At 36.2% G+C, this 16,199-nt stretch overlaps 2 protein-coding genes across 2 annotated transcripts; both read right to left on the reverse strand.

Annotated features, from left to right (window-relative positions):
• Positions 1-3,743: 3,743 nt before the first annotated feature.
• On the reverse strand, positions 3,744-5,491 carry LOC104213582 (AAA-ATPase At2g46620-like). Its single transcript, XM_009763114.2, has one exon. It carries the CDS (start codon positions 5,322-5,324, stop codon positions 3,894-3,896), a length of 1,431 nt encoding a protein of 476 aa, XP_009761416.1. The 5' UTR covers positions 5,325-5,491; the 3' UTR covers positions 3,744-3,893.
• A 4,180-nt stretch (positions 5,492-9,671) lies between these two features.
• On the reverse strand, positions 9,672-15,907 carry LOC104213583 (uncharacterized). Its single transcript, XM_009763115.2, has 5 exons — positions 15,600-15,907; positions 13,812-14,109; positions 11,295-11,453; positions 10,816-11,111; positions 9,672-10,219 (listed from the first exon to the last, which is right to left on the reverse strand). Exons 1-5 carry the CDS (start codon positions 15,798-15,800, stop codon positions 9,998-10,000), a joined length of 1,176 nt encoding a protein of 391 aa, XP_009761417.1. The 5' UTR covers positions 15,801-15,907; the 3' UTR covers positions 9,672-9,997.
• Between the last annotated feature and the right edge of the window lie 292 nt (positions 15,908-16,199).

A 16,199-nucleotide genomic window follows, 5' to 3' on the forward strand; every position in this document is an offset into this window, starting at 1 on the left:
ATAATTGCCCTTCCTGGCCAGAGATAAATTGATAAAGATAATGAAAAGTAAATCCTTGGAAATCCTTTATTATTTGAGAAGTTGTTTACCTGCTTTCCGGTTTTATGAGTTAAGTTTTGCTTTATGAAATCCATGAGTTCCTCATACTTTTACTATATTATTATTGGACCATTAGTAAGTGTGGAAGTCGACCTCTCGTCTCTGCTTCTTCGAGATTAGACTGGATAATCATTGGGTACACGTTGTTTTCGTACTCATACTACACTTGTTGTGCATTTTTGTTGCACAGGTTCATATGTGGCTAGTGGCTTAGTGGCATAGCAGCATCGTTGATACAGAGACTTAGGTGAGCTGCATTTATCGAGACGACCCGCAGCCAGCAGACTCACCTTCAGAGTATTTTACTGTGTTTTTCATTTCTGTCCACTTTGTATTCCGGACAGTTACTGTATTTTATTCCATTCTCTAGTAAATGCTCATGAACTTATGACACCGGGTTCTGGGATGATTATGGGGTATCTTGTATTAACTTCTTAACATTCATATTTGATTTGAAACGATTATCTTTTACAGGTAAAATTGAAGGAAAATCATAGTTTTCAAAATTATTAAAACGAGAATTTAATTAAGTATTTTGATTGGCTTGCCTGACAGCGGTATCCGACGCCATCACGACCCTTACACCTTGCTTTTCACAATATTCCATTGATCTATTAACATTTAAAGGAAAATAAGTACCATGCCTACCCTGTAATAGATATGTGTCGATTCTTCCACATTCATCTGTTAAAAGAGAAAGAAAACAACATTACTTCTTTTTAAGTAATCAACCGAGGTGCTATATTGGTTAAAATGGTCAAGTTTTATGATTTTTTTTTAGCTTCAAACATAGTATGGTATGTTATTAAATTGTTATAGGAAATACAGTTTCCGGCTAAGATATATATTTGGTGTGATGCAATAGTAAAGTGATTTTTTTGATACAAAATAAAGAGCGGTGACTTTGTTACATTATTTTTAATAGTTAAGTGATTTTTTTATTATATAATTAAAAAAATAACTTTATTACATTATTTTCCATAGTTTAGTGATCATATAAATAATTAACTCATAAATTTATTCATACAATAACATAGTAGTTGCTTATAATACTTTTTTTTTATGGTCTTGAAAGATTAGTATTATATAACATAAAGGAAGTAGGGCAAATGCCATAATTGCTACTATCTAGAATTTACGATATGAAGTCGATAACTCATTGCATATTAAAAGGTGCCACAAGTCAAAAGAGGAGCAAAGATATAAATTCTTATTACAGAATGTGGTTCATTGTCCAATTGGCAAAGTCAGAGAATAGACAAAGTTCTTGCAATCAAACAGCAAAGTCAATGGGCAATGGGGATTGATTCTTTTCTACCTTACCATATCTCTTTGGGCAATCAATAAAGTTTGCTATCTTCAGCTACTGCTTATCCTGTACCTGTAGTGAATAGTCGGAACCCTCCCTTTTTAGACGCTCTAGAGTGTCGTTTTTATTTTCTTGAATTTCCTAAGTGATGGGCACTATTTCCTCAAACTTCAAAAGGGGCATTTTGAAGAGGTAACAAAATTGACTAGCATATGGAATGTTGATTAAAATATACATTTTATGATAAATACATTGGTGATTATTTGACTTATTATTCGCCAATTGTCAATACTAGCTATTACGAACATATCGCATATTTCACCTTTTTGGTTTCACAATATTTAACATAAAATAACAAAAATCAAGAAAGACTATTGCTGTTGAACTTGGAATTGGTCATGGTGATTGCTGTGGTCACGTTGTATACAGAGAAAAATTATAATAGTATGAAGCACTACTCCATTACTTAGTCTAATTTTATTGAAGTTTTACGTGAAGGGGCATAACTGGTAAACTTAATGCTATGTGACCAGAAGATCAAGAGTTCGAGCTGTGAACAACAGTATCTTACAAAAATGTAGGGTAAAGTTGCGTAAAATAGACACTTGTGGTCCGGCCCTTCCCCGGACCCGCGCATAGCACGAGCGTAGTGCTTTGGGTTGTAATTTTATGATTTAATAGTCAAATTACCAATGGGTAAAAACAACTCTAGATGAAACTTATTTGTCTGGAGAATATTTCATATCTTAATTAGGGGTGGCAAATGGGCGGGTTGGGCTGAATTTGGGCGGGTCAAGATAGGTTAGGTCAATAAATGGGTCATTGCCCAACCTAGCCTATAGTGTACTTGGGCTAAGATGGGATGGGTCAAGATGGGCTAAAGAATGGGTCATAACCCAATCCGCCCAACTTGACCCATGTTTTAGAACCATGCTCATCTTGCATAAAAAAACTTTTTACCTTAAAATGTTAAGTTGAAAAATATTTTACGGGTAGGGGTGGGTGGTGCAAAAAAACGAAAAAACAGAAAACAGAAACAAATACCAAAAAAAAAGCAAAAAATTTTCTTTGAGCGGGTTTTGGGGGGGAGGGGGTGCGGGAGTGGGTGGTGCAGAAAATTGAAAATACAAAAAAAAAAAGGAAATTTTTTTTTGAGGGGGTTTGCGTGGGGGGGGGGGGTGGTGCAGAAAAACAAAAGAACAGAAAATTGAAAATTTTAAAAAAAGTAAAATTGGGGCAATTAAGTAAATTTCTAAATAAGTTGTGTTGAGATCCTTTTGTTTTGGGTGAGTTTCATGGGTTGTATTTGGGCTACTTAATGGATCATAATTACAACAACAACATACCCAGTAAAATCCATCTAGTGGGGTATGGGGAGAGTGGAGTGTACGCAGACCTTACCCCTACCCCGAAAAAGGGTAGAGAGGCTGTTTCTGGGAGACTCCCGGCTCAATAGGAGAGACAATAATATCAGAAAAGAAACAAGAGAAAAGGCATAACAACAAAAGATGCCAGAAAGAAAAATAACAACAACGAATAAGTGAAAGGATAATAACACAAAACTATGCAAAACAACAATGTGAACACAACATAGATCGCTAACAAACCTAAACAAAACTCTATCAAACTACCCGGTAGAAAGAGGGAGGAAGTCTCGACTACCCCCTAGCCTACCACCCTAATGCTCGACATCCACATGTTCCTATCAAGAGCCATGTCTTCGGAAATCTGAAGCTGCACCATGTCCTTCCTGATCACATCGCCCCAATACTTCTTAAGTCGCCCTCTGCCTCTTCTCGTATCTGCCAAAGTCAACCGCTCACACCTCCTAACCGGTGCATCTAAGTTTCTCCTCCGCACGTGTTTGAACCATCTAAGCCGCCCTTCCCGCATGTTGTCGTCCACGGGAGCCATGTCCACCCTCTCCCGAATATCTTCATTCCGAAACTTATCCAGCCTAGTGTGCCCACACATCCATCTCAACATCCTCATTTCTGCTACTTTTATCTTCTGGATATGTGAATTCTTGACTGGTCAACACTCAGCTCCATACAACATGGCCGGTCTAACCACCACTCTATAGAACTTACCTTTGAGCTTGGGTATAACAGAACCCAAATTGACCCATAAACTAAATATTTGTAGCCCAACCCATTAATCCCTGAATGGGTTGGGCAGGTTGGATGGATTTGAGCTCAAATTGCCACCCCTAATCTTAATCTAATCAACATTTTTCCTAATCTACATATACAGCTACCAATAACTAATACTAGTAGAGATTCATCATGTATAACTAACAAAAACAGAGCGATAACTTTGATCAAAGTATAATCAATATGAGATAATGAATTCTAACTATAATCTTTATGTTAAGTCAACTAAAAATCACTCACTAGAAATAACAACTTACATCACTCTGAAAGATAAATAAATAAATGATTATGCTTAGTAAGGGTCCATTATTAAAGCCCCAAACCAACATATGTTAATTGTCATGACGTGAATTATCCTTGTCCGATGTATCAAACTCAAAGGATGAATCTTTTCTACTGCTCCTTATCCGCAAAAGTCCATAAAGCTTCTTGAACTCTCTCACACTATCCTTGCAAAAGATTCCCGAGTCACCCGTTTCTTCCACGGTTCGAACCGACCCGCTCTCACTCAACCGCCGTGCATGCCGAGTCGCCGCCCTTGACTCGGTGTTGATATGCAAAGCAGAAATGACAGATTTCAATGCCCGGGTCGGGGAACTCCGGTTCGAAATCATAATCTCGCTGATCTCAGCCGGGCTCAAAACCGCCCCGGTTTGAAAAATCTCCTCTACTTGTGGGAACAGCTTGTGATCTTTTAAACCCAAATGACTATTCGCTAGGCTTTTGAACGCATTAAAATCACATAAAGGGAAGTGTATGTGAACATCAATTCTTCCTGGCCTTAGAACCGTTGGATCAATTTGATCTTTATTATTCACGGTAAAGATCATAATTCGCTCTTCCCCACAACACGAGAATATTCCATCCATAAAATTAAGAATCCCAGATAAGCTCACAGCCGTTGATTTGTTCCCTAAATAACTATCGAGATCTTCGATAACAATCAGCGACTTGTTCGTAGTCTGTAACAGAAGCAGCTTCAGATCCGAATCGTCTGCTACTTTAGATAAATCAACGTCGTACACGTCGTATTTAAGCATATTCGCTGCTCCGGCGATGAATGTTGATTTTCCGGTGCCGGAAGGTCCGTAGAGGAGATAACTCCGTTTCCAAACTTTGCCGAGACGATGATAGTACTGTTTTGACTTTTGGAAATTTTCTAAATCAGATTTGACTTTGTTTTTGAGATCCGCGTCCATCACGATAGTGTCAAAAGTTGCTGGATGTGTAAACGGCACTGATCTCCACCGTCCATTTCTCAGAGGTTCGTTATCTACGTTCACGAATAATCTCACCTCCTTTTTTCTCTGCTCAATTTCATCGAACACAGAGTGTATATGTTGAAGGTAGGGTTGTAAAATTCGACGCTTGTCGTTTTTCCTGATTTTCATAACAAGCGATTTCAGGCCTGTGTTTTCGTCCTGTTCATTGATCCAACAAACTCTGGCGCAGAGGAAATTGTCAACGACGATTTGGTTTGAATCCAAAACGAGGTTGATTTCATTGGACTTGTCGCCGGAGAAAAGGTTGGTGAAATCAGAATCTTCAACACACGGCAGAGAATTCAGATAAGTGCAAACTTTTCTATACAATTGATTTTCCTGCATGTTGTGGTTGAATTGCGGGACTCTGTAGAACTGGTACACATAACAACCGTCCTCGAACAGTCGCCACCATTTCTTCAGAATTTGCACTAACGAAGTTTTCAATACAAACTTCAGAAGAAAACATGAAGCAATAATTGCAATCACATACAGAAACATGATTAAAAAAAGGGGTGGGGTATGAAATGAAATCAAACAGGGAAATGAACTAAAATGATGATAATAACAAGGTGGAAGAAATCATGAAGGTTGTAGTAAAGAAAGAATATAAAGTGCTGAGAAAAGCATAAAGAAAGTAGTAGCAATAAAGTGTATAAATTAAGAGGATGGGCGATTGGCAGGTTGGAACAATGAATAAGTCTTTATAAATGAATTTGATGTGTTTGAAATTAGGAGACGGCTACAGACGGGGGACGGCATTTGTTAGGTTTAATTGGTCAAATGAGAAATAATGGGGTTTTGTCTATCATTTTTATGATGCTCCTCGTTGTTTCTTCGTTGTGTTTATCTGACTAAACATTTGTTTTTGTTAGACTAAATACGTAATTTTATATACGAATTGTATTCATATGAATACTAGTCCGACATAATGTGTTTATTAGTAAGACTAAAGATTTTTTTTCTTGTGGTTTTCTTATTAAAACGAGTACATTTTCCTATATCAATTATTCCCATATGTGATGTTATAGTTAAAAATTCGCGTTGGTCATATTTGATTTTGACCAACTGAAGTAGCGTTTTTCAATTTCAGCAGCAATTTAAAGTCACGTTCAATATTCAAATTGCTTATGTGCTTTATTATATCCTTAAAAGTTGTTGCGTCTATTTCTGTCTTTTTCTAACATCCCTTTTTTATACTTTTCCAGAATAAAAAAAGGGTTTATTTTGCAGATGCTTTCTCTTATTTCTATGGAAGGGATGAGACAAAATATGTATCCACACTAAGTGTTTAAACCATGTTACATTTAATTCATGGTTAAAAGTAAATTGAAGAAAAAATGTATATAAAATACATAAGGTATATAACTGTTGATTTTGTATGAACATTGATGTGAACAAGTATTTTCTAAGAAGGGGGGCGGTAGTATTAATATAAAGACGTTCGAAACCAAAGAATTTTAAGAATTATCAAGTGATACTAAAATATCATATGGACCGTCTAGATATTTCAACCATGATATATTTCAACGGCACGTACATTATCCTACCGCCTATGGGTACAATTGTTTGAAATTAGGTCCAGTGCATCTATATTCCACAAAGATTAGTCTACTTGAAAATCCGTTTCCAAAATATAGGGTCTCTACGTTATGTGAGCTGTTAATCTCAAATTCTCAAATCTCAATACGAGGAAAAATGAAAACAGGGGTGGGGGCCAAGTCATCCCGGTTCTTTAGATGTCAAGACTTTGAATTTTATTTACTTATTTATTTAATTATTTGGTATTTAAAATTACTGGTTTGACTGATTCAGGTTAGTGTTGATAGAGTAACACTCTTTAAAGTTGTCATTATAGAGCTCTAACCAAGATCCTTGTGTTAAAAATGAATCGATCCCAACTATCCTACCATACTCAAAGTTATAAGATTTGAATTGATTTTCATCCTTTTATCATCAAGTATTTTCCTATAGTATAAAACAAGGACATGAAGATTACTGCGAGACTGTGAAAGGTTAGGTCGGGTTTTTTCGATAATATCTAAGGTTAGTTACACTCGTTGTATGACACGTGATATTTCTAGTTCCCTTTCAGTCGTCTATTGTGGCATTATTGGAGTTTTAACGAATCCCGGGAACTAAAACTTGTATAATCCATACACCTGTCATCTTTTTTACGCTCTTGCGGGTTTGCCTACCATTAGGATGCAGGGCGAAGTATATCAATAGCTACTTTTAACCCTGTTATTTAAAATATATTCATAATTTATACTGTATTTTAAGATTAGCTAATTTATCCAAACTTCAGGATTAAGTATTCTGAATTTGGAAATTCATAATTTACTTCCCTGAATTTTTGAGCTGCTAATTTGAAATTCAAGATTAAGTATCCTGAATTTTTGAACTACTAATTTAAAATTCAGGACATAAGATTCGAACTTTAAGACACATTGTTCAAACTTTAGGACACAATGTCCTGAAGTTTGAATTTTGAGGTTTAATCTTTAGGACGTTGTGTCCTAAAGTTTGAGTGAAATTGGCTAATTTTTAAACATATTGTAAATTGTAGATATATTTTATACAACATGTTAAAAGTGGTTATCTGGTGTCATTTCCACTAGGAAATACTACGCTCTTGCAGATTCGCAAGTACTAAGCTCCCATTTGGCCATGGATTTTGGTTATATTTTTCAAAAAAAAATGAAAATATTATTTGTTCATAGAACATAATCAGTTTTTTAGAGAAAAAAAATTTGCTCACAAAATTTCAATTTTGTTTTCAAATAAAATGCATGTCCAAACACAACTTTAACTTCAAAAAATTATTTTTCAATACAATTTTTTTTTTAAAAAAATTCAATTAAATTTATGTCCAAAAGTTACCTAAATAAGAATGAATATTTTGGTTCTGCACGATTTAAGATCAGTTGGTTTGGTGCGATATTAAAGTTTCTGCTCAGACCAATTATTGATAGGGTAGAAGCTTGCAATTATAATCATTTGCATTTGTACATGAACACTGATGACTCTGTCTTTGGGTTCCACAAGTAGCGAAGTTCCCCTAGATCCTCACAAGCCTAGACCCCGATTCACTTCCTTTTCCAAACTTTGAGGCAAAAGGACATCACAAGGCAGAACGGGAAAAACAGGGATATTTTCCAATCCCGACACTTCTTTGACGTTTTCAATCAACATTAACTGCCACTACAAAAACAAGACTTATTCTAGAGGAGCTGGTCCCTACGGTCTAAATGAAATATCCTAAGCCGTATTTTGCTCATTAATTAGTTTAAACTTCCCATCCTCGAATCCTTTACGCACATCTATAGTCATAGGAAGTTGCCGAATTTTAATCCAAGATGAATTAAAAGAAAAAATGGGTAGACTCGTTGGAGGGTATGACTCCATGCTCAATAAAATGAATAAAAATCATGAACGATTCAATTCAAAGTTCACTAACAGCTTGTTTGGATGGTTGTTACTAGTCGTTTCATAATGTATCGTATTATATTGTATCGTTTGATGAATACAATTTTTGGATAGACTGTATCGTTTGTCATCGTTTCATGATATCACGCATCAACAATATGAATAATAAACTTGCAATATTATTAAAAAAAATTATGATACGAGGTAGAATTATTATATAAGAAGATAGGGAAAAGGATAAAATAAGATTATTTATTAATAATGAAGGGCGAGATGAGAAGAAAAAATAAGGTAACGACGCGACCACACCAAATCGATCGTTACATAAAGTGGCACTTTTCGTCGTTATGTAACTACGGATTTAACGATATGATACGATAAAATTTAAGTAACAATCAAAACGAACATTGGATTTAAAGTAACGATACGATACAATAGGTAACAACCATCCAAACAAGCCGTAAAGAGTAAAGACAAACAAGTTGAATGATTTTTTTTTCATTAGCTTAAATTTTGTTAACCGATATAAAGTAGAAAGTATCCGCTGAAATAGCTAGCTGGATTTACGTGATTATACACGATTATACATATATTATACACAAATTATAGATATATTATATATCTAGTTATTTTTAATTTAAGCAATTTAGTGGATGGCTCTTAGTAATTCCACTAAAATTCTAGTGAAAGTGAAGTTGAAGGCGGTGGTAACGGTGTCGAGGAGCTTGTGAGAGCGAGAGGAAGAAGATTAGAGGAAAAATGAAAGGAAAAATAGTTCATCGGAAAAGGTCATCGGCATTTATGGTCTTCGCTGGAAAAAGAGAGTGATTTTTTTAATTGTTCAAACACACTCTCTATGTCACCTCAACAAAGATAAGGCGTGAAGTTGAAACTTCGACCTTAGTTCAGGGATACTTATGTTTTTTCCTAAAATTTCATATGGACACAAATTGGTCCAAATAACACCCTAGGAAAAGATGACATATAGCCTGCTAAAATGTTAAAGAGGTCACTGCCCATCACCCCATAAAATTCAGCAGTGATTGTCTCTACCATCCACAAATACCCTAAGATAAATCGCTGCCATTTGATTAAATTAGGATACACCAGGCAATAAGCATTTATGGCAAAGGATAAGTGGTCACTATCAAAAGCTGTCAATTAACCGCGCAAATGTTCCGATTGAAGTCAAGAAACTTTGAAATTACTGGAATTTTTTTGTTCCCGTGGAGATAAGATATACTCTTCCCCTTTTCATAAAAGGCACAAATTTCAATTTCCCATATATGCATGCAAGTACTAAACACCTAGCCAGTTAAAGAAAATGTAATACGTGAAAACAACCCGGATGCTAAAACCTCTTGATATTGAACGAGCACACCAATGATTCACCCCTACGCTGTTAAAATCAGGCAATGCTACTCCAGAATATGCGATACTTTTATAAGCTGACAGCAAAACTACAGTTGTCAAAAAGAATTGTGTGGCATCTACTTCCGCCGAGAAAGAATCAAATTTTACAGACTGATACTTTATAGGAATCACTATAGCCAATTAAGAATACTAGTTATCTAACTGAAGAATCAAAATCTGGGAAACGACTACCTTAGATAGCTCGTCAATTGCAGCTCGGACAGGGTAATCATCTGAATCCACATGCCTTGACCATCCTGCTGCGAGTAAATAGTTTTCCTGTCGAAGCTGCAATTTACAGGCTGATACTTTATAGGAGTTCCTGTGGCCAATTAAGAATCCCGGTTATCTGACCGGAGATTCAAAATTTGGGTAATCACAAGCTTCGAAAGCTCGTTAATTGCTTCTTGGACAGGGTAATCATCTGAATCTGCATGCCCTGACCATCTTGCTGACAGTGAACTTAATCTGCTGTATTCACTTGCAGCAACAGTTGTCTTTTTCGATGTTGCTAAAACCCTCTCCAAATCCGGTTCTGACAGCGGCCTTGGCTCCTGCTCAAGGAAAAACAAGGATACTTACACCCCCTACCGACCTAGATAGATTGCAAATGTCTATCTCTCTTTAAGCAACCTTGTTACTCTAATTTGTCCAGCTTAACAAGCTTAGCTATATTGCAGATGTTTTTTTTTCTTAAAGAAAACAAAAGATTCTAGACTGGTCCTTCTGTTTTTATTTTAATTTTTCCTTCGACGACCGATAACAAAGTTGAATCAGGCTCCTAAGTCTATTGTATATCCAGAAAAATCAAAAGGATAGCATGTACAAAGAAAATTCTAATAGTTTACTTTAGCAGTACTTGTGAAAAGGTTCTCTCTGTAGAAAAAAGGCCTAACTCTGTCTCTGCACTGTATTAAAGATTTGGAGGAGGGAGAAGCAGTTCCATTACACCAGCTGTTTCTTGTAGCACAAAAAGTTCTAGTTCTTCTGACACATTTTTCTCTTATTTTACCCTTTTTATCCTTTTTCTTTCAGTGGGTTAAACCCAACCCATTCATCAGAGTCATAGTCCTTAAAACTGCATTTATGTCAGTTAACTATCAATTAACAACTATAAGTTAGAATTTTGAGAATAGAATATAATACTAACCGCAGATTGCTTTCCACTCTTCTCATCATCAAGCAGGTCCCGGATGGGGAAGTAGGCAGCTTTTTTACAGAGCTCAAGAAGATCTGAACCAGTGTATCCATCACACAATCCAGCAATGCGTTCATAGTCAATGTTATCTTGTACCTTCTCGCCCCTCAGGATAACCTTCAAAATCTCAGCTCTCTCTTTGCAGTCAGGCATACCGATCTCAAAGGCCTGAGGAAGGCGTCGAAGAATTGCTTCATCAAGCTCAGATGGCCGATTAGTAGCAGCAAGTACCATAACCCGGGCATTATCTACATAAGCATTATCTCAGTAAATAAAGTCACAAAACTTTCTCGCTAGACCACATTAACTAGCTAAGAGACATGACCATCTCAAATTGCATAACTTGCTGAGAAAATTTTGCAGCAAATGAGTGGTGATTGGTGAATGAAAGCTACTAATAAGGAAATCATCTCATTAAGGAGTGAACCTACGATCTGTGGTAAAACCATCCCATAAAGCCATGAATTCAGTTTTCATGTTTGTTAATGCCTCATTGTCAGTAGCCTTGCGCTGACCCAAAAAGCTATCCACTTCGTCAATGAATATGATTGCTGGCTGCAGCTTATACGCCAAACTAAACAAAGCGGAAACTGTAAAGATTTCAGAAGCATATATCAATGAAGAAGTCTAACATCAAGTGGAATATTAAGTCTATACTAAACCAACTTTAAGTCACTTAAACCAAATCAGTAACACGAGCAATCACCCAAAAAAAATAAAAAAAAATCAAAGCAAGATCATCCAATACTAGTTACACTTTAAGGGTTTATAATACCTCACCCCCCGGGGGGGGGGGGGGGGAGTGTTTATTCTTAAGAATTTCTAGGTGAAGTTTTTATGCATCCAGTTTTATAACGTAACTAAAACCAAAGAATCTCCCTGGAAACCCAGAATCGAGCCTCATGTCAGGCCAAAAACTCCCTGTACTTTTGCTCCTTGGCTTCAGTGCAACAGGGGTGCCTATGGTGTGGAAGTTCAACTATTTCCATGAAATGACATAACAGGGAGCAAATTTTGAGGATTTTCAAATGAATTATCATGAGATCATGTTCGCACATCTGAGACTTAATGAAGAAGCACACATAATTTGTTGAACAATTACTTGCAACAAGAAAACATATGTAGCCAAATGTCACATATACTTGAATCTATTTTACTGGAACTCTTAGTTTTATTCTTTTAGTCTAACAACAACAAACCCAGTGTAATCCCACAAGTGGGGTACTAGGAGGTTAGTGTATAAGCAGACCTTACCCCTACCTTGAGAAGGTAGAGGCTGTTTCTGGTAGACCCTCGACTCAGGAAAGAGAAAAAAGGAGGAGTAACACGCAGCAGCAAAACCAATCACAGAACCAAAGCAAAAAAACAACAAGTAATAATAGACATCTAAGAATAAGAAAGTACAAGACTAACACTAAGTAGTACACTAATAGTACTGGTATGAACAAGGAAAACGCTCGGCTAGCTAAACTTCTACCTTAATTCTCAACCTCCACACCTTCTTATCAAAGGTCATGTCCTATATGCAGGAGCAAAAGAATTGTTGTTGTTGTTGTTGTAGTCTAACAAAAGAATTCTCATAATTTGGAAAAATTGTCTGATACAGAAAAAAAAAGCTTGTGATTCTTATGATCATACAGAGAAGTTGAATTGACCTTCAAAATAAAAAATTTACACACTTGAGCTGGTTCGCCATTTCAAACTAGGAAAACAAAATGCTTCATTTGAAAAGCAAATGAGAAGAGTCCCAAAACATTGGAAACCTAAAATACGACAAAAGGATTTATTAAACCATTGTGCTAGAACTCTTCCAACCGAAAGATGAACGGGAGAATACCATATGGTGTCTTCTATATTGTCCTATAAGAAGCGTAGGACAGGAAATCTGATAAAGGCAACCTCTTCAACTTCACTAAATTTGCTTCTGGTTTGAATAATCTATAATTCTCATTCCTATTCCTAAAATTCAGAAGTGAGCATCCACTTAAAGTTTTTCTATCACTACAATCATTGTACTTTAACGAATTTCAGATCCTTGTGCTGCACAAGCATGGATTTTAGATGCTGATTCCTGAATTTTGCGGCAAGAAACTTGTTTGAAATTTGCAAGCAACTGGACATTTTTCTGTGAATCCCAGTTCAACATAACATTAGAAAGAAAGAACTTTGAAACTGCCAAACCACCTTGAACCAAATTGTAACTGCCCAACTGAAGTTAGCCAAAACTAGTAGAGTATGTTCAATTTGAATTCTTGATTTCAAGAACCACCAATGACAGTTCGGTTTAAGATTTTAGGCAAAGAGTGCCCATTCACATCAGGAATAGTGGCCGTTAAGGATATAGTTGCTTGTAAATTTCTTTTCTAAATCGAGATTGGATTGATGTTCAGTGTACTTCTAAATACGATCACCCAGAAAAAAACTGTGCACACCCTACTCTTTACCCTACTCAACAAGAACAAAACAAAATGAGCAAAAGCACCATATTATGGCCCAAAACAAATTCAACTGAAAGAGAGATATCTCTAAAAATGGAGATCATAACTTGTAAACTTTACATGCACATAATAAATGCAATCTAAGCTTAGCCACAGAAACTTGAAATCATGATTTTTATCACCTGGACAACTTCATTTGAACAAGATAATACCAAACAGAAAAATCACTAACACGATCTTCAGAGGACTGGACAGAACTAAACAACTCTTCCCATGATCAATTTTAACCCCACCCCTCACCCCCAAAAAAGAGTACTCCATAATAATTAAGTTGCAAAAAAACACTAGGTTATCTTGATATCTTACTCACGGTCAAATAATGCTTGTTAATCTGAATAACAACTGAGAGTACAAGAAGGGCTGAGCAAAGGTGAATAATCAAACAACATATCAAAGAAAACATAATGCTGAAAAAGAATCTTGAAAGAGTAAAGAAAAGATCTAACTCACCCAGCTTTTGGGCATCACCAAACCATTTGCTCATCAGATTCGATATTTTCACATTAATAAAAACAGCACCTGACTCTTTAGCAATTGCTTTGGCAAGCATGGTCTTTCCAGTGCCAGGCGGTCCATAGAGCAACACTCCTTTTTGAGGACCCAGAAGTTTCCCAGAAAAGAGTTCAGGCCTCCTCAAGGGAAGTATTACCAATTCATACAGAGCTTGCTTAATAGATTCCAATCCACCAATTGAATCAAATTTCACATCTATATGATCAGGGTTAATCACATCACAGGCTATTATATCCTGTTGAAGCAAAGCACAAAGGAGTTCAAATAACTCAATATGAAAATGATTGTTTTTTACTGCAAGTTCCAATCATGTTTAAATTATTCGCACCATCAAGGAATTATAGCATGCTAAATGAAAAAAGTATGTAGGTTATAATCGATTTCTAATATAGCCTTGGGAAACAAAGTATTGGAAGGGTAAAAAAACTCTAAAACAGTAGGGAAGTGATCATAATAGACAAGCATTTGAACCCTACACACTAAGGAATATCAAATTAAAATGACTTCCATCATTTTTAACCAAACTGAGCTACACAATGATTTCAGAGGGTGAAGTAAAGGGTACAAAGTTCCAAAAACATTGGATGCAGGTGCAGTTGGCATGTAGTAAAATGTTCTCGCATGGAATCTTTTGCCTCGGGCTACTATTCTAAATCGTTTTCTCATGTTTGGTTGAGTATAATGATATGCTAATCATACAAGATTTACGACTGGAGGAGTGTTTCAGTAGAATCTGAAAACAGACAATATAATTGTCGGTTAAAACAAGTGATAAAGAGTAAGAGTTGGGATCCATTTTTCCATTTTGATCAAAAACATTTTCTTCAGAGAAAGTTGTTTTTTCTTTGAATTCAAGTAATGCATATACTGGAAAATGATTGAGTACAACTAGTAGTGGCAAAATGATTAGAAGAAAACAATTATTTACCCATATTGTCTATTAAAAAATGGGTTGGATAATGAACTTTTTAAAAAACATGTCAAATATGGATAAGAACCATATTATTCACTTAGAAAATGGATGCCCAATGGATAGGCAATGGCTAACTAATGGCTTTAACTTTTACATTTGTGAAGCCTCTGGAAGTTCCTCAAGTTTGGGAAGGAATTCTCCTTAAAGTGATCATATTCAAAAAGTCATGGATAATATGGATATCCATATTATTCGCCATTTAACCCGTTTTTTATCAGTATTAAATATGTGTTGGGTCGGATGATTTATCCGTTATGCATTACCCATTTCGAAACCCCCCCCCCCCATATCCGACTCATCCCGCCCATTTGCCACCCTTAAGTACAATATTCCTCCACACCAAACACAACCTATCTGTTTGACAAGCACAATGACGTGATTATTTACCAACAGACTGTCCACTGAATAAAGGATGGTCTACACAAAATAATACTAATTAATAAGTAGCATATGTACCGTTGAGACTCAATTTTTTCTAACATTTATCATGATTGAACCCAGTTAACACTTGAGTCAGCGTTCTAAAATCCAGACTCAAGTAAAGTTAAAATACTGGCTCCGCTACTATACCATAATATTCATTCTAAACAATACCACATAATATACCATAATGAACAGGAAAATGTAAAGCAAACAAAATAAAACCAAAAATTATAAGTATAAATAACAAAAGGAAGCGACTTTAGTTTTATGTTAAAAAAATTCAAAAAGGGGGAAAGAGTGAGAAAGCACAAACGAGACTGGAGAGCAACCTCATAGGAATTGGTTTGAACAAGAGGTCGACCAAGGCGCTTAGCAATTTCCTTCTTGTGCTCAAGAGCCTTCTTGGAGGCATGTCTGTTCGGGTCAAGTTGTCGGAGGCCCACAAACAAAACAAGGCTGCTCAGAGCAGCGCTCGCCGCGTACAGAAGCAATTCTTGCAACAACTTCGTCTCCGATGAACCACGCCTCATCTTAACGTCAGAGGTTTCTCAATTTGATTCACAGAAATACAATGGCGTTTCGATGGGGTAAAGCCTTTTGGGTTTGCCCAATAAAAAAAAACTGTCCGAACCGCCAAGATAACGGAAACGAGCTTAATTTACGTAAATAACCTTTCCCAGCAATTTATATGTCAGCGGGGGCGATGTTTAGTTCGAACTTCGAAGTCACAAGCCTAACTTACCGTTTGGGCTATGGCCCAAATCAATGCATTTGGGTTTCACGGCCTTGGCTGAAAAAGAAAATAAAATTGGACTTTTTATAAGAGACTTTTACCTAGTCAAACTATATTATAAACCTACTTTACTACCACTAGAGATGTGTAAACATAGCACGGTATAGCCAGTTTTCGGACTAGTCATTCAAAAATA

The sequence above is a fragment of the Nicotiana sylvestris genome, chromosome 3 (genome assembly GCF_000393655.2).
Source record: "Nicotiana sylvestris chromosome 3, ASM39365v2, whole genome shotgun sequence".
NCBI classification, from domain to species: domain Eukaryota; kingdom Viridiplantae; phylum Streptophyta; class Magnoliopsida; order Solanales; family Solanaceae; genus Nicotiana; species Nicotiana sylvestris.